Source organism: Anolis sagrei, chromosome 5, assembly GCF_037176765.1.
Source record: "Anolis sagrei isolate rAnoSag1 chromosome 5, rAnoSag1.mat, whole genome shotgun sequence".
Lineage (NCBI taxonomy): Eukaryota > Metazoa > Chordata > Lepidosauria > Squamata > Dactyloidae > Anolis > Anolis sagrei.
The window spans coordinates 164,025,366-164,042,936 of record NC_090025.1 but is presented as its reverse complement, the minus strand read 5'-3'; the positions used below and the strand labels follow the sequence as shown (position 1 = coordinate 164,042,936).

Sequence of the window (17,571 nt, the reverse complement as noted above, 5' to 3'; positions counted from 1 at the left end):
ATACCAAATGAGAAATTCTGCCCTGAACACACAGAAAATTGGGCAACTTGGAAGGCAACGAACAAACTGCATTCTGGCACCATGAGATGCAGAAATGGGGCTATAAAGTGGAGTCCACGACATGCAAGTGTGGAGAAGAGTAAATTACAGACCACTTACTACAATGTAGTCTGAGCCCTGTCACATGCACAATGGAGGGCCTTCTCACAGCAACACCAGAGGCACTCCAAGTGGGCAGCTTCTGGTCAAAGGACATTTAGTATAATGCCAAGTTATTAACTTTGTTTTTTTCAAATACATTATAACTGTTCCTTCAATTTGCTTCTGACACCATAAATAAATAAAATAAACAGTGAGTACTTTTGTGACAAGTTGCTTTCAAGCTCTAAATGTACTTTGGCATTTCTGAAACAGTGATCATTGTCTTCTTCTTGCCCTTGCTACTGCCTCTTGGGGACACAGAAGACGTGGCAACAAAGAGACCTGAATGGAAAACATTTTATGGGAACATGTTTGGGGTGGAAGAAGTGTGGAGAGAAAATAAACAAGCTTCTCAAGTCGGAAAGCTTGAGACAAATGACAGATAATGAAGCGTCGCTTTTAATTTTCAAAGTATTTTTGTTTCTCATCACCCCAGAGACACTGCTTGCCATCACTAAGGTAACCAAAGACATTGGTTGGTTAGGGGACAGCATCAGATAGAAAAGAGAGAGAGACAAGAGAAACATCTTGGGTTATTTTAGGAGGATGGGGGACACCTGGAGTGAGGGTTTTCAAGCTTGTTTTCCTGCAAAGGAGGAGGGGGAGGAGAACGTTTATTTTTAATTGTTCCCACCTCATGTGCCAAGTGCTTTCTTTTTTTCAGCCTTTCCATATTAGGAAGCCTCGCCTCCCTTTCCCTCCCCAAGCCTTTCTTCACCCACATCCCACTGCAGGCACATGGGTGTCATAATTCAAAACCTTTCGATTGCTCATTCTTCTATCTATCTCTCCCACTTTGTCCTGGTGAAAGCTGAGGCTCCAGTATGTCACAGATGAAATAGTGGTCAAGACAGGAAAAGGTATTAATCGGGAATAGCAGCCAAGCTAGGAGTCTGTGTAGTCTTTACAGCAGATTTTGGTGACTCGCTTTGTAGATATGCCATCTTCTGCAACATAGTCATTCAGTTTGACTAGCAAACTAGAGTTTAAACCAGGCATGGGCAAACTTTAGCCCTCCAGGTGTTTTGGACTTCAACTCCCACACTTCCTAACAGCCTCAGGCCCTTTCCTTTCCCTCCCTTAGTCGCACCACAAACATTACATTTTTATTTATATAGATTAACATAGGCCTAACTAATACTATATCCCATACTACACCTACTATAAACTCTGCATTGCCTTGATATTAATATTGAAATGGAGTATTCAAAAGCAAATTAAGAGAAATAAAGACAAACCTAATACAACATTTCTGCTAAACCTATATTTTCTTTTAATTTTTATTTAAAGTCTTATTTCTTTGATTTCTTTTTATGGTTGTTGAGAGTTCTGGTTGTCTGAGTTCTGGTTCACTGAGAGTCTACCGTTTTTCACTGAGTCAGGGGAACACTGAAACAGGCTCTGAATTTTAGTCTAAACTGGAAGGAGCTATCCAAGGTACTAAGCCTTTGCCTCAGTGACATGGAGCCAAGTGTCAATACATATCCAGCCACATCAAGATGCATAGTATCTAAAGCAGGCATGGGCCAACTTGGACCCTCCAGGTGTTTTGGACTTCAACTCCCACAATTCCTCCCCCTCAGCAGTTAAGCTTAAGGAATTGTGGGAGTTGAAGTCTAAAACACCTGGAGGACCCAAGTTTGCCCATGCCTGATTTAAAGCAAGTCAGACTATTTTGAAACATGGGAGAGAAAATCCCTTACATGGCTCTCCCTTCCCTTGCCATCAAGATATAAAAATAAAACATCATTAATATTTGTTGCCCTCTCATGGTATCCCAAGTCTGCCTTTGAGGTGAACAGCTCACTCTGCATAATGGTGCAGACATTATGAGGAAATAACTCGCAGAGAAAGAACTATGCCACCATAAGTTCCTTTTCTGAAGACTGGGATAAAAAAACTAATTAATAATACACGTATGCATAAATATATGCATAGGAATGAGCACATTAACACAAGAGTGTGTTGTAGATCAGCCAGAGGCCGATGGTTTACCTGATGATTTAGAGAGGATTATGAGCTTTCCTGTGGCACAAAGTTGATGGGCTCTCAAGTCTGGGAAATTCAAGTCTGGGAAGTGATGGTTCTCTCTGTGAGAAAACTGGCTCGGAAAGTGCAGGGCCTCAAGGGCATTTAGGGGAGTCAGAAGTAGCAACAGCAGATAAGGAATCGAGTGAAGAGCTGGGTGATAAAGAGAGTTCTCATGGGAATCCACTTGTAGCTATGGAGATCAACAAAAGTCTTCATTTACAAATTACAGCTGAAAATAGATTGCGTTGTTCAGAGAGATTATGTGGGAAAGTTGTGAAGGAAATTCATGGGAAACAGAATGATTTCATGGGTGTCTATTAAACAACAAGTTGTTTACCTTAGGGTCAGTTCAGACAATGCTGCGTTAGAATGAGAAGCTAAGCCCGAGTTCTCTTGTTCATGTTCAAGTTAAGCTTTGATTTTGGATTTAATATCCTGGAAGCTTTCTATGTTCCTATTTATGTGCTCCTGTTCAAGTTTTATTAGTTATACCTTCTTGATCATGGACTTAGGCTGTACCTGTGATTTCTGGCTGTTCCTAGATTTTGCCACCTCTGGAACTTTATGAGACATTTGGATTAGTGTTTGGTTATTTATTACCTTTTGTGAAACCTTTTTGGATTATATATCTTCCTTTCTTATTCCTGATTTTTATATGCTTTTACGGCGATCCCTCGCTTTCCGAGGATGATTGTCTTCCAACATTCTTGTGGGTCCGTATGTGGCTGTGGAGCCCTATTCTTGCTCTGCATCTTCTTCCGCAGTGAGGGCATTGGTTTCCAGGTGGAAGGCAGTCTCGGTTGGGGTTGGCTTGATGCGCCTTCCTCTTGGCACGCTTCTCCCTTTCGCCCTCCATTGCTTTTAATATGTTTTTAATATGTTTTACAACAAACCATTTGCTTATATTACTGAACTCTTGCATGATGCAGTGATGTTTCCAGGCCTGGAGTGCAACAGTGTGTTACACTCACAGTGATAACTTAATGTCCACTTAATCATTCGTACCTAAAGAGGGAACTAAATCCAACTCACTTCTTCTTATATATTTCATTTGTTTGCCATGATTTTGGGGTAGTAGAGTAAACTCATAAACTGTACAAGTGGCTGACTCTTGATCCAATCCAGATTCAATGGAGCACAGTTAAGGTAGGATCAGGGTTTCCTCCAATTTGTTTTTGTTAAAACCTGCCTTTCAGAAAGTACAGTATTTTTTAAATCCTTTCTTCTCCAAAGTGACTTGAGTCAGCAAAAATACCAGGTGACAACACAGTAAAAAAAAACTGTAAGGAAAACACCATTAAAATGAATAAGGCAACCCCTTCGAGTCCAGTACTTTGATTCTCTTGGCATTGCATACAAAACACATTGCACAGAATATTGAGATCCCTTTGGGTTAGGGAAAACAGCCCTGAACTGGAGCTCTGGAAGATAATCTCCCATCCAGTGGGCCTTTTCTAAATTCTGGAGCCATTTTAATCCTTCCCCCCTTGAACTTGGCAAAGGGAATCCACCTCCTTGCTGTCTTTTCCCCTTTAAGGACTTTCTCAGTTGTAACTTGAGAAGCTAGAGAGATGCTGAAGAAAGTTTAACTAGTTGCTCCCGCCTCTCCCTCCACCCTCTCTATGCAAGCGGCATCCACGCCACGTCACCTACTGCTGGTAATGGGACTACAAAGCTCAGTTTAGACTGCAGCTTGCTTTCAGTAACTTATCAAGAAGACCGGATCACTCCAGAAAGGGAGCTTGGTCAGCAATATCCGACAGAAGACGGGCATCAGAAAAATAGAAGTTTCTCTGGTTTCAACAGAGGGCAGTGCTAGTATTCCAAACGTTTATTTGGGAAACTCATTGCCAAGTATTGCTGAAGTTGTCTGATTTTATAAGTGCAGTTTCATCAAGAGCAAGAAGAAAAAGGTTATTTCTTCACGACGAGAAAAGAACACTGAATGGAAAAGAGCCATTGAGCCAACGGGTGAAAGAAGAAGAACATTTAGCTCCAAGAACCTCTGTAGGCATCTTCCTTCTCAAGATCATTTTTCTTCAGATACACTTCAGGACACTCTTGGGATACCATGAATATATTTCGGATCCTGGGAGATGTCTCTCATCTCTTAGCGATGATCATGTTGCTGACGAAGATCTGGAGATCAAAGTCTTGTGCTGGTAAGTTTTTGTTCTTCTACCTTAACAATAGTGCGGACAAGGTGCTGATGTGATAACTATGAAAGAAGAGAAACAACAATGCAGACAAACCGTGGTGAGACCTGTCTCCAAAGTACAAAAACTCAGTTTAGTCCGGTAGTTCTCAGCCTTCCTGATTCCACGACCCTTTAATACAGTTCCTCGTGTTGTGAGGACCTCCAAACATAAAATTATTTTTGTTGCTACTTTATAACTGTAATTTTGCTACTGTTATGAACAGTAATGTAAATAGCTGGTATGCAGGATGTATTTTCAATAACTGGACCAAATTTGGCACAAATACCCAATCCGCCCAAATTTGAATACTGGGGGTTTTGGGGGGGGGGGGTCAATTTTTTATTTGGGAGTTGTAGTTGCTGGGATTTATAATTAACCTACCATTAAAGAGCATTCTGAACTCCACAAACAATGGAATTGAACTAAACTTGGCACACAGAACTCTCACGACCAACAGAAAATACTGGAAGAGTTTGGTGGGCATTGATCTTGAGTTTTGGAGTTGTAGTTTGCCTACATCCAGAGAACACTGCAGACTCAGTCAATGATGGACTTGGATCAAACTTGGCATGAATACTCAATATACCCAAATGTGAACACTGGTGGAGTTGGGGAAAATAGACCTTGACATTTGGGAGTTGTAGTGCTGGGATTTATAGTTCACCTATAATCAAAGAAGATTCCAAACCCCACCAATGATAGAATTGGGCCAAACTTCCCATACAGAACTCCCATGATCAACAGAAAATACTGTATTTTCTGATTGTCTTTGGTGTCCCCTCTGACACCACCTCACAACCTCCCTCCAGTGTTCCTGACCCCCAGGTTGAGAAACACTGGATTAGTCTCAGCCTGCTTGGATCATCCAAGTCTACCAACTAAGAAGGCAGTTTGCCTTAGCAATTAAGTTGGTAAGACAATAGGATTTTATAATGCTACAATGGAGTCAGCATAGTTCATGCTGTCTTCGCTGGGTGTGCGAAGACATCATTTTGGTTGGACATCACTTCCTATGTGAGCTCCTTTCTCATGACACTTGTATGATGTAGGGACAGTCCTTTTTGCAATTCACATGGATTCCCAAACCCACCTATTAAAATACCCAGACCATGATCTTTGTGATTTCCTTTTAACTGAATTGTGTGGTGATCTGTGCATTCCTTCCTTCTGTAACCTACCTGATATTCTGAACTGAGTAAATACGTCCTCCGTGGAGCAGGGGAAAAAAAAACCTATCTCTTCACTAATTAATTTAGAAGAAACTCGGAAGATCTTGACAATTTACATGAAAAACAAAATCACAATTCCCCATTCTTTGTTTCATGTTCAGAAGGAAACTGGGCTGGTAACTGACTATTACTTTGACACTGATGATAGGCCAGTGTTCTCCACCACACCTAAGGACAACAGGATATCTCCAGGTTACCTCCTGCTCTATACATCTGCCATTTGAGGTGGCTGCCTCTTTTTGCCCAATAATAGAGCTAGTTTGGGGAGCAGTATAGAAGGATAATTAGACAAATCTAGGTTCTGCTAAACCCTGTTTTATATAGGAAGAGTTAAAGTAAACAATTGATCTCTTCAATGTCTCATAATCCTCACAGTAGCCCCACATTCTGATACACAGTTACATGAAAGTACTAGTAAACAGTATGAATATAATGCATATACACTGTAGAATTAAGACAGTTTGACACTACTTTTACTGCTGTGGCTCAATAATATAGAATCCTGAAATTTATAGTTTTGCAAGGTGTTTAACCTTCTCTATGAAAGAGTGCTGATTCATCATAAAACGACAACTTCCACTATTCCATAGCATTGAGCCATGGCAGCTAAAGTAGTGCCAAACTGCATTAATTCTACAGTGTAGATGTACTCATAGACAAGGAGCCCCTGGTGGCTCAATGGGTTAAACCCTTGTGCAGGCAGGACTGCTGACCGAAGGTTGGTGGTTCAAATCCGAGGAGTGGGGTGAGCTCCCATCTGTCAGCTCCAGCTTCTCATGCAGGGACATGAGAGAAGCCTCCAATAGGATGGTAAAATATCTGGGCGTCCCCTGGGCAACATCCTTGCAGATGGCCAATTCTCTCACATCAGAAGCAACTTGCAGTTTCTCAAGTCGCTCCAGATATGAAAAAAAAAACCCAGGATTTCACACAGCAGAATTCTGAACTGGGACAGAACAGATTTGGGTACTGTGAACAGAAAGAGGAAATGTCAGAAGTGCCATCAAGGGAGGACCATGTGCATTTCTGCTTTGTTTGTTGGAGTATTAAAAAGAACACGGAATGAAGATTCTTAATCTCAATCATACTGGTTTTTAAGCAATATAATCCTGACAATATCCTTTGAATCTCTCCCTGTAACTTGCTCACTACCAACACTTCAGGTTTTATGCTAGCTTTCATGCTTTCAGCCCTCCCCTTTTCCTTTCCTTTCCTTTCCTTTCCTTTCTGCAGAAGTCTTTCCCTGGCCTCTCTTGAAATGAGTCCTTTCACTTCTTGTTTCCTCCCCAAAAGCCCGTCCCACTGCATTGCATCGCAGTGGGTGGAATCAGGGATGTGTTTAGGAGTGGTACTGTGATGTGGCAGTCACAGCAATACAATCATTTCACCGTGTTTCATATCTCGGTGTGCATATCCCAGGACAATGGAAAGTGTTTAAGTTTGGACTGGGAGGAGAATTTCACCTGCAGATAATGAAATTTCTTTCTCTGTGCATAAAATAGTTTCTGTGTAGCCTGCTTCTTCATAAAACCATGTTGAGACTAAAAAGCAAGTGATAAAGAGTAATCCTTGAGGCAGACAATGGCAAGACCAAATCATGTCCTGATTAATAAACAGCGTAACAGAGAGATTAACTGTTGACATTTTGGGGTGTCCCCCCTGAAGCAACCTATGACCCCTTGTGTTGCAACTTTCTTCACATAATGACCCTGGTACTTCAAATAATCTGCTGTCTACTATCATATGAACAGAGAGCAAAGCAATACCTTTTTATTCCCTATCTGACATGGGTTCTTTGCTTGACAGAAAGAGGCTTTTTATTGAGTTGTTTTCATGATACTAGAGGATCCATAATCTTCTTTGATGGCAGCCCTGGAATTTGTCTTTCTGCCTTCCACAACTAACTAGGAAATCTCCATTGCTTTGCCTGAAATCCAATATTTTTGCCTTTTATCTGCTTCTTATTTGCTTTGTCTTATGGTCTTGCAGGCATTTCAGGAAAGAGCCAGATCCTCTTTGCACTGGTTTTCACAACCCGTTACCTTGACCTCTTTACAAACTTCGTTTCCATCTACAATACGGTCATGAAGGTAAGCAAAGACAAAGGACCGTGTTCCTTTCTTGTGCTCTCCATTTGAGTTAATTAAAGATAACCAGAAAGCAGTTCAGCTATTTTAATGTCTTCGTGGCAGCTATTAAAAGACATGGCCAGTTTTCTTTGGAGAATCGGATGGAGAACTGCTCTCCTCCAATAGTCTGCTAGGAAAGCTGTTGCTGCTTCCTTTACACAAAGCATCAATATGGCAGGATGCAAAAAAACGAAAGGCCTATAGTCTTTGTAATTGTGTGAATGATCCCACTTCTCAGTTCATTCTGCCACTTCCAGCTCCACTCTTCCTTTTGAAAACGAGGGAATGTAGCTATTAGATTGGCCAATTGGCCCCTGGACAATACCCAGGGCATGCAATGACCTCCTCATATTTGACAGGTATTTCTTTGAGATGGAATATTTGTATCTCACCTGGAATTTTTGATGAGTAACCTTTCCCTTTCATGTGCGTGGATACTTGAAAACAGGTTGGTTCACAGGTGGACCAACCTGTTTTCACTACCATTAAAAGACTGGGAAAGGGACATTTTGGACTACTATTCCAAGAACCTCCAACCAATATATCAATGTGGAAGGGGGTGTTCTTACAGTTGTTAAGAGGAACTATTCCAAGCTCTGTTTCACACAATTTCTCAGCAACTCCCAAACAGTGGTTCCCAACCTTTGGGCCTCCAGGTGTTTTGGACTTCAGTTCCCACAGTTCCTAACAGCTACTAAACTGGCTGAGATTTCTGGAGGTCATTGCATGCCCTGGATATTATCCAGGGAACAATTGGTGAATCTAATAGCTGCCCTCCTTTGTTTACAAAAGAAAGAGTGGAGCTGGAAGTGGCAGAATGAACTGAGAAGTGAAATCATCCACACAATTACAAAGATGATAGGCCTTTCACTTTTTGCTGTTCCTTCAAGTCTCCACTGGATAGTACAGCAAAAGGGTAGTAGCCGGTCCTTCATACCCTTGCTGTATGTACATTTTTGCTCAGTAATGCTAAATAAAATAAAATATTAGCGATTTACACACTTCTGCTGCTCCAGCTATTATTTGCACTTGTACTTCTCAACAACTACCTCACATTTGTAGTAAAGCAGAAGCAATGGAAATAGAATCAATACCTTTAGATATTAGGACCACACTAATATTATTTGTTTCTAGCTTTAGAGCTTAGTCCACTGCAGCTCCCACTTAGATAAGGAGATAGGAAACAGCCAAGTACATATTTTTTCACCATTTTTCTTCTAGGAAGGGGATAACATGGCTCAATGCTGGTGCTAGACATTTTTATGGACATGGTTGTCATCATCATTATTATTATTATTATTATTATTATTATTATTATTATTTAATCTTATATGCCGCCACTCCCCTGGGGTTCGGAGCGGCTTACAAGAATAGCTAAAATCTAACAAAATTTAAAAGCAATTTAAAACAATTTAAAAACAACAATATCAAACATTAAAAGCCTGTCGAAACAGGTATGTCTTACATGCCCTGCAGAAAGCTGGTAAGTCTCATAAGGCATGGACTTCAGGTGGCAGAGTATTCCAGAGTGATGGTGCCACTGCTGTGAAGGCTCTGCGTCTGGTTGCTGTTAGACGCAAGGTTTTGACACTGGGGACTTCCAATAGATCTTGGTCCTCAGAACGGAGGGATCTCTGGGGTTGGTAGGGGGTGAGGCGGTCCCTCAGATACATCGGCCCCAGACCATGCAAGGCTTAAAAGTAAAGAGCTACCAGGTCTATTTTCCTACTTCCAAACGTACAAACTATTTTCCTATTTCCCTTCCTCAAGCATCTTCTTTGGGCCTGAAGAAGACACTTGTCCTCCAACAAAGCTTACATGATGGTGGTTTGAAAGTAGAGAGATGTTCAGGTTTTGGGCTTCATGTAACATGAGGCACCACTAGAGATTTAAGCTCTTTGTCGCTTTGCAAATGATGGACTACTTCAGGTACAGAAAAAGGATATAAATCTCTGCTGAAGCAGCTTTTAAATACACCAGGAACAGAGTGACACAAGTCCAATGAGTCTGATCCAACACAATGCTCTATTCAGCAATCTTGCCAAGTCACTTTTGTAGTAGAGAAACAGGAGGACTGGGGGAGGATGAGAAGAAACGTAGTTGATAAACTTCCTGCAGTTGTGTGCTTACAAGTTATTGCCAACTTATGCAAAACATAAGCTGAATGTATCACAGGGTTTGTGGGGCTGAGAGTGTGTGACTCACCCAAGGTATCCTAATGGATTTCTGTAACTGAGGGAGGAATTGAACTCTGGTCCCCAGAGCTGTAGTTCAATGTGTAAACCAGGGGTCCCCAAACTAAGGCCCATGGACCGGATAGGGCCCTCCAAGGTCATTTACCCAGCCCTCGCTCAGGGTCAACCTAAGTCTGAAACAACTTGAAAGCACACAACAACAACAACAACAACAACAACAACAACAACAATCCTATCTTATCAGCCAAAAGCAGGCCCACACTTCCCATTGAAATACGAATAAGTTTGTATTTGTTAAAATTGTTCTTCATTTTAATTATTGTATTATTTTAAGTGTTTTTTGCACTACAAATAAGATATGTGCAGTGTGCATAGGAATTCGTTCATGTTGGTTTCAAATTATAATCTGCCCTCCAACAGTTTGAGGGATTGTGACCTGGCCGTCTGTTTAAAAAGTTTGAGGACTCCTGGTGTAAAACATTACACTAGATTGGCTCTATGAGTGACTCATGCTAGAATAGATATAATTAAAATGTGGTTGCATATACCAGTCTTTTTTTAAAAAAAATTAAAACCTTGAAACAAAAAAAGAGAGGATTTGCTGGCGAATGTAATGCGTAGTGGCAAAAAAATGCACTCTTTATCATTTGGCCAAAAAAAAAAGTGCACATTACAATGGCTCTTGCTTATAATTCCTTCTTTCAAAACAAAAGTGTTAAAACACCAAAGCTTTCAGCAATGGAAAAGAATATCTTGGGGTGCATCTATGCTGTAGAATGAATCTACTTTAACTGCCCTGGTTCAATGTTATGGGAGCTGTTGTTTGGGATCATGGGGCCTGCCAAAGAGTGCTGATGCCTCACCAAACTACAAATCCCTTCATTGCATAGCATTGAGCCATGGCAATGAAATTAGTGATGACGTCCCTCAAGTAGGACGTCCAGGTGCTCCTAAGGTAGCTTCCCCTTTTGCTTTGGCTCAGCACTAAGATTACCATATTATGTGAATCTAATGCGTACCTAATTTTCAAAAGGTAATTTAGCCAACAAAGGTGAGCATTAGATTCGAGTAAACACGTAATATGGAGCATTAAAGAGCTCAAACCAGAATATTTTAGATAAAATATGAGAGGAAATCTGCCTGGTTTTTAACCAGCTAAAGGACTACCATATGTCCTTAAGGTTAGTGAATTCTAAGAGGTTGGTTTCAAAAATTCTGACTTTCCATTCTTGAAGGTTTAGCAGTAAGACTTACTTTGTATTTAACAATTTCCCTATTTCCCTATGCAGGTTGTTTTCATAATTTGCGCCTATTTTACTGTGTACCTGATCTATGGGAAATTCCGGAAAACCTTTGACAGTGAGAACGATTCCTTCCGCCTTGAGTTTCTTTTGGTCCCAGTCACCGGTCTTTCATTTTTAGAGAACTACAATTTCACTCCTTTAGAGGTAAGGGAACGATTTGTATTTAGCAAAGTGGAATGCATCACAGCATGTCTCCTCAAGGTGTCTGAAAACAAATGTTTACCATACATAACTTTGATTCATTTATCACCTTTTTTAACTCCTGCAATCTTCTGCTTGCTAACATTTACCCACAAGCTTCTTTCCTTTTCAGATCCTCTGGACTTTCTCAATTTACCTGGAGTCGGTGGCTATTCTTCCACAACTTTTCATGATTAGCAAAACGGGAGAAGCAGAGACGATCACCACACACTACCTTTTCTTCTTGGGCCTCTATCGTGCTCTCTATCTGGCAAACTGGATCTGGCGTTACCACACAGAAAGCTTCTACGATCAAATTGCTGTCGTTTCTGGAGTTGTACAAACCATCTTCTACTGTGATTTTTTTTATCTTTACGTCACCAAAGGTAAATATCACTAACAGAATTGAAGTTAGTATTCAGCTGATTAGTTCACAAACTTATGATAGAACCAATGTCTTTTGTTATTAGGATCACACTAATACTATCTTGGAGCAGAGGACATATTTCATAGCACACCATCTATAACTTTGCTCAGCTCTGGGTGCCTCTTCAGTAATTTCTGGACCTTTAGTTGAGTCAACCTCACTAAAAATACTATGAGCCAGAGTTTCTCAACTTGGGGGTTGGGGCTCATCAGGGAGGTTGCAAGGAGGTTTCAGAGGGGTCGCCAAAGACTATCTATCTATCTATCTATCTATCTATTAGGAACCCCTTTGGAGCCCCCGGTGGTGCAGTGGGTTAAACCCCTGTGCCGGCAGGACTAAAGACCGACAGGTCGCAGGTTCAAATCTGGGGAGAGGCGGATGAGCTCCCTCTATCAGCTCCAGCTCCTCATGCGGGGACATGAGAGAAGTCTCCCACAAGGATGATAAAACATCAAAATCATCCGGGCGTGCCCTGGGCAAAGCCCTTGCAGACGGCCAATTCTCTCACAACAGGATGCTCCTGACCAAAAAAAAAAAAAAGGAACCCCTTTGACAGAGAAGGCTAAAGATCACTCCCCCTGTCCTTCTCTTCCTTTTGGGAAACATGACAGCAAATCCTCCCACCAAAAGCCTGCCTCCGCTGTGACTGGCTGGCCTCTCAGCCAAGGGGAGGGCTGTTTCTGAGACTCCAAGCAGGGGAGAGAGCAGGCATGCTTGGCACATGGCAGCATGGTGCACATGCATAGGCGAGGGAGAGTGTGTGAGGATGGAAGCTCACGCCAGCGGGTCCCTTCAAGGCACAGGGGTTGTGTGTGGGAGGTTGGCCCAATTCTATCATTAGTGGGGTTCAGAATGCTCTTTGATTGTAGGTGCATCCTAGCAACTATAACTCCCAATTGTCAAGGTCTATTTTCCCCAAACTCCATCAATGTTCACATTTGGGCAAACTGAGCATTTGTACCAAGTGCCAAGTTTGGTCCAGATCTATCATTGTTTGAGTCCACAGTGCTCTCTGGATGTAGGTGAACTACAACTCCCAAACTTAAGGTTAATGCCCACCAAACCCTTCCAGTATTTTCTGTTCATCATGGGAGATGTGTGCCAAGTTTGGTTCAATTCCATTGTTGGTGGAGTTCAGAATGCTCTTTAATTGTAGGTTAACTATAAATCCCAGTAACTACAACTCTCCAATGACAAAATCCATCCCCACAACCCGAGCAGTATTCAAATTTGAACATATTGGTTATTTGTGCCAAATTTGGTCCAGTGAATGAAAATACATCCTGCAGATATTTACATTACAATTCATAACAGCAGCATTTATGAAGTAGCAACCAAAGTAATTTTATGGTTGGGGATCACAACATGAAGAACTGCATTAAGGGGTCACAGAATTAAAAAGGTTGAGAAGCACTGCTGTGAGCATTAGATTACTTTTTAACCATGATTCAGGATATATTATTAGGTGGCCTGGGGACTTGGGATCCTCACTCGGCCATGGAAACCCACAGGGTGATGCTTGGAAGTTCCACTCTCTCAGCCTCAGAAGAAAGCAAAAGCAACCCATCTCTAAATAAATCTTGTAAAAAAAAAAACCTCAAATAGCATGAAGACACACAACATAGTACAAATGTCTAAGCATCCATATGGAAAAGTAGTACACTTTGCACACTAAAGCTCATTGTTTTGAGGGTGCATTCCAAGGTGCTTTTCTAGCAAGTATTGAACCAAAACCATTTTTAACAGAAACATCCTATCCCATAGATTAAAGGCTACAATCTGTATTTCAGTGCTTTTGTCCTGAACTCTAGAAGCTCAAACCAACATGAATAATGGTAAGAGATTTGGGGAGCTGTGCCCAAAACACAAGGTGAGCTCAAAGCCACTCCTGCTGTAGGTACTACAAGGCGCTTCATGGTTTGATATTCTAATTTGTGTGTAGATCATAGTCATTGAACTATATATATAAATGTATATATGTATGTATATATATATATATATATATATATATATATATATATATATGGAGAGAGAGAGAGAGAGAGAGAATTATATATATAGCTATAAAAGGAAGCGATTTTTGTGTATATTGCAACTATTAAAAGTTACCTTCAATGTGAAATGGGCACCAGGTCACAGAACACATACTGAGTGTATTATTTTTTCTCGCAAACTAGTGTTAAAAGGAAAGAAGCTGAGTCTCCCAATGCCTATCTGATGGTGCGCACACAAGCAATGCAAGCTCTCGAAGACTCCACTCCACTCCCAGACTGCGGGGTGTTTTCTTTTCTTCTGCCATATCACTCCACTCCGCATTCAGACAACTTACCAGTGCCTCTCTGTACTGTGACTAGCAAACTTCAGACTGTGTTTGAGAGCAAAGCATGGATGAGTAATACTTTTGGCTTACACCTCTTGACTATTTAGTGTTGAACAAGACTTAAATATTTGCATTTTTTTGTACCGAAGTGTGCTTTTGGTGACTGAATTCTGCTTATAACAAATAAAATAGTGCAAACTACATGCCTCTTTACTGCTCCGAAGCTGATGCAGTTGAAAATAATTTCAGAAGTGACATTTTATTTGGGCTACATCAGACTTGAGTCAAACCTTAACAAAAAGCTTAACAAAAATGCTCAAAATTGATGTTTGGACTGAAGCAGAAATGAAGGATCAGAAGGCAGGTCTGGCATGCCTGGATGACTTCAGCAGGAAAACAAATGTGCAGGACTAACAACTGTGCAGTCCACCAGATCTTGAATTACCATTCCCAACAGCTATAGCCCTGTCAATGTGAACAGATTCTGGGAGCTGTATTCCCATTCCTGATCTAAAGTAAAACTCTTAGCTTTCAGTACTGTAAATCAATGGTCTCACCCTTTGATCCCCCCTCCCTCCGCCCCTGTTTGTCCTGGTTGAATTCTACACTAGTTACTTATTGCAAAGGTACATTCTTGATAATTGAGAGGAATCACACATCATGAGTTTGTCATTGTCTTGAGACAGAAAGTCACACAAATCCTCAAATTGGGGGAGGGGGGTGTTAATCCTCCCAGCTCGGCAATCTTGGAATTCAGTTCATATCTTAGCAAAGCCTGCAGACACTCCACTAAAAAAAGTAATCAGTAGAGAATAGAGGGGGACAAGTCTCACAGACCATTGTAACCTAAAGAAAACAATAGGCTGTCACCTAAGTACAGGGTACATACCTCCTCTCAACAACGAACCTTCATGGTAGTCAAGGTATTTGGTGGTGTTAGGCATGTGAAACCCTAGCAGAAATAGAAAAACTATGTGTGGAGGAAAGCTATTTTTACCCAAAAGATCTAGGAGTATTTAGGTCCTCCAGTGCAACTTTGTGGTCAACTTTTGCCCACACAGGACCTAGAGAAGCGTTTCTCAACGTGGAGATCAGGACCCATGGGGGGGGGGGGGGCATAGGAGATCATGAGGGAGTGTCAGAGGGGTCGCCAAAGACCATCAGAAAACAGTACTTTCTGTTGGTCATGGGGGTCCTGTGTAGAAAGATTGGGCCAATTCTATCAGTGGGGTTCAGAATGCTCTTTGATTGTAGGCAAAATATAAATCCCACCATCTACAACTCCCAAAAGTATATTTTCAAGATCTATTTCCCCCAAACTCCACCAGTGTTCACACCTGGCCATATTGAGTATTCATGCCAAGTTTGGTCCAGTTCCATCACTGTTTGAGTCCACAGTGCTCCCTGGATGTAGATGAACTCCCAACTCCAAAACTCAAGATCAATGCCCACCAAACCCTTCCAGTATTTTTTGTTGGTCATGAAAGTTCTGTGTGCCAAGTTTGGTTCAATTTCATAGTTGGTGAAGTTCAGAATGCTCTTCGATCGTAGGTTAACTACAACTCCCAAATGACAAAATCAATCCCACCCCAACCCCACCAGTATTCAGATTTGGGAGTATTGGGCATTTAACGATTCTGGGAGTATTGAGCATTTAACAATTCATAACAGTAGCAAAATTAGTTACGAAGTAGCAACAAAAATAATTTTATGGTTGGGAGTCACCACATGAGAAACTGTATTAAGGGTCCGCGGCATTAGGAAGGTTGAGAATCGCTGATCTAGATATTCCTATTAATGAATTGTTAAACCTGTAAATGTGGAGAACCAACTATAATTCTCTGGGTTGGTAAGTAGAGGAATTCCTCAAAGGGTGTCTTCATCTGCTGCTTCAACACTAATGGAACATTCCAGGATGAGAAATTGTCCCTTTCTGCAGAAAATAAAGATATGAGGACACGTTGCAGAGAAGCATGTTTTGCAACTTGTCAACTCTTTTCAAATGACTTTGTAAATCCTTGTGACGTTTTATCTGATGACAAACACATTAAAATGATAGCCAATTTCTTTAATGTCCTCCATTCAGTCTCCAAGCTGGATAGTCAAGCCACAAGACCCTGCATTAGCCCCTGCTGGGGAAAGCACCACGGTGCATACAGAGCAAGGTGTAGTAAATTTGGAAATCATGATCTTCAACGATAAACCATGAAGGCTACTTGAGTTTTTTCTTCTCCCATCTTCCCAATTACTCTGGCAAGCATAAGAAAGCAAGGGAAGAAACAAAGGAGACTCTGGAGTCATACACATCAAATTGCATGTTTCCTCCATAAAAGGAAACCTGGTGCAAGAATCCAATAATTTGAAATTGGTTGTCAAATCAAATGTATCAGCAGTTAGAACTTCAAGCCCATCCTTTCAGCTGGTAGAGCACTTGGCTTTAACCCTATTCCCCTGGAAGCAGAGCATTGCTTCTAGTTAGATCTGCTGGATAGCTGTCTTACCTGTTGAACCTATTGGGCTGTCATAGATAGGACTGTCCTGTAAACTAGATAAGCCTGCCCCCCCCCCCCCCCCACTGGCACAAGAATGGCCTCCTGTCTACCTCAGTCTCTTGGAAACAGAAAGCTTATTGGCTTATTTTGGGGGGGGGGGGCACAGGAGTGTTGTGTTGATGGTAGAGACAAAGAGACTTGGCCAATTTGGCCTTTCTACCAACTTGCGCAATAGCAGAGGAAAGGGAGTAAAGAAAGCTGTACAAAATGCATACAAAAGAGAAAACAAAAGCAGATAAAACAAAACAAAACCAACCAATCTGAGACACAAGAGAACAAAAAAACCCCACAAAGCTATGAAAAAATATAGAGCAAAGAAAAATGCTTACTCTGGGGAACAGACAGAAAAAAGAACTAAAGGCAAGATGAGCTGGGAGGAGTCAATTTAATTTCCTTTTGAGTTTTTATCTGACTTCCTACCTGCAATAAGCAAAACCCAGGATGTGTGAATTCCTCCTTATCAATTTGGGGCCACTGGTCATGCTGATCAGGGCTTGTGGATTTTAAAAGTTCAAAAGCACCAGGACCACCCAAGATTTGTACAAAAGAGAATTACTGACTCAGTCCAAAGGCCTATTCAGCTCAGTATTCTGCTCATAGAGGATCATCATTTCCTATGGCACACTCACCAGCAAGACAGGAGTGCAACGATGCCCTTTATTTCCTGTTCTTCAGTAAATGCTGTAGAGTGGCATTCTGCCTTCGATGCTGCAGGCGATACGTATCAATTACATTTACCTCTATAAACAATGGCAGTCCCCAAGTTACAAACAAGATGGGTTTTGTATGTAAATCAGAACAGGAA

The 17,571-nt window shown here is 41.3% G+C and overlaps 1 protein-coding gene across 1 annotated transcript; it reads left to right on the top strand.

Moving 5' to 3' along the window:
* Positions 1 to 3,835: 3,835 nt before the first annotated feature.
* Positions 3,836 to 14,415, top strand: KDELR3 (KDEL endoplasmic reticulum protein retention receptor 3). Its single transcript, XM_060777044.2, has 5 exons — positions 3,836 to 4,394; positions 7,649 to 7,749; positions 11,273 to 11,431; positions 11,601 to 11,853; positions 14,072 to 14,415. Exons 1-5 carry the CDS (start codon positions 4,304 to 4,306, stop codon positions 14,110 to 14,112), a joined length of 645 nt encoding a protein of 214 aa, XP_060633027.2. The 5' UTR covers positions 3,836 to 4,303; the 3' UTR covers positions 14,113 to 14,415.
* Positions 14,416 to 17,571: the final 3,156 nt, after the last annotated feature.

What these genes read in the sequence shown, in the direction of transcription:
- KDELR3 (XM_060777044.2), top strand. Translation starts at nt 4,304, where the DNA reads ATGAATATATTTCGGATCCTGGGAGATGTCTCTCATCTCTTAGCGATG. An exon ending in TCTACAATACGGTCATGAAG is followed by an intron (nt 7,750 to 11,272) that starts GTAAGCAAAGAC and finishes TTCCCTATGCAG; the next exon opens with GTTGTTTTCATAATTTGCGC. An exon ending in ACAATTTCACTCCTTTAGAG is followed by an intron (nt 11,432 to 11,600) that starts GTAAGGGAACGA and finishes TTTCCTTTTCAG; the next exon opens with ATCCTCTGGACTTTCTCAAT.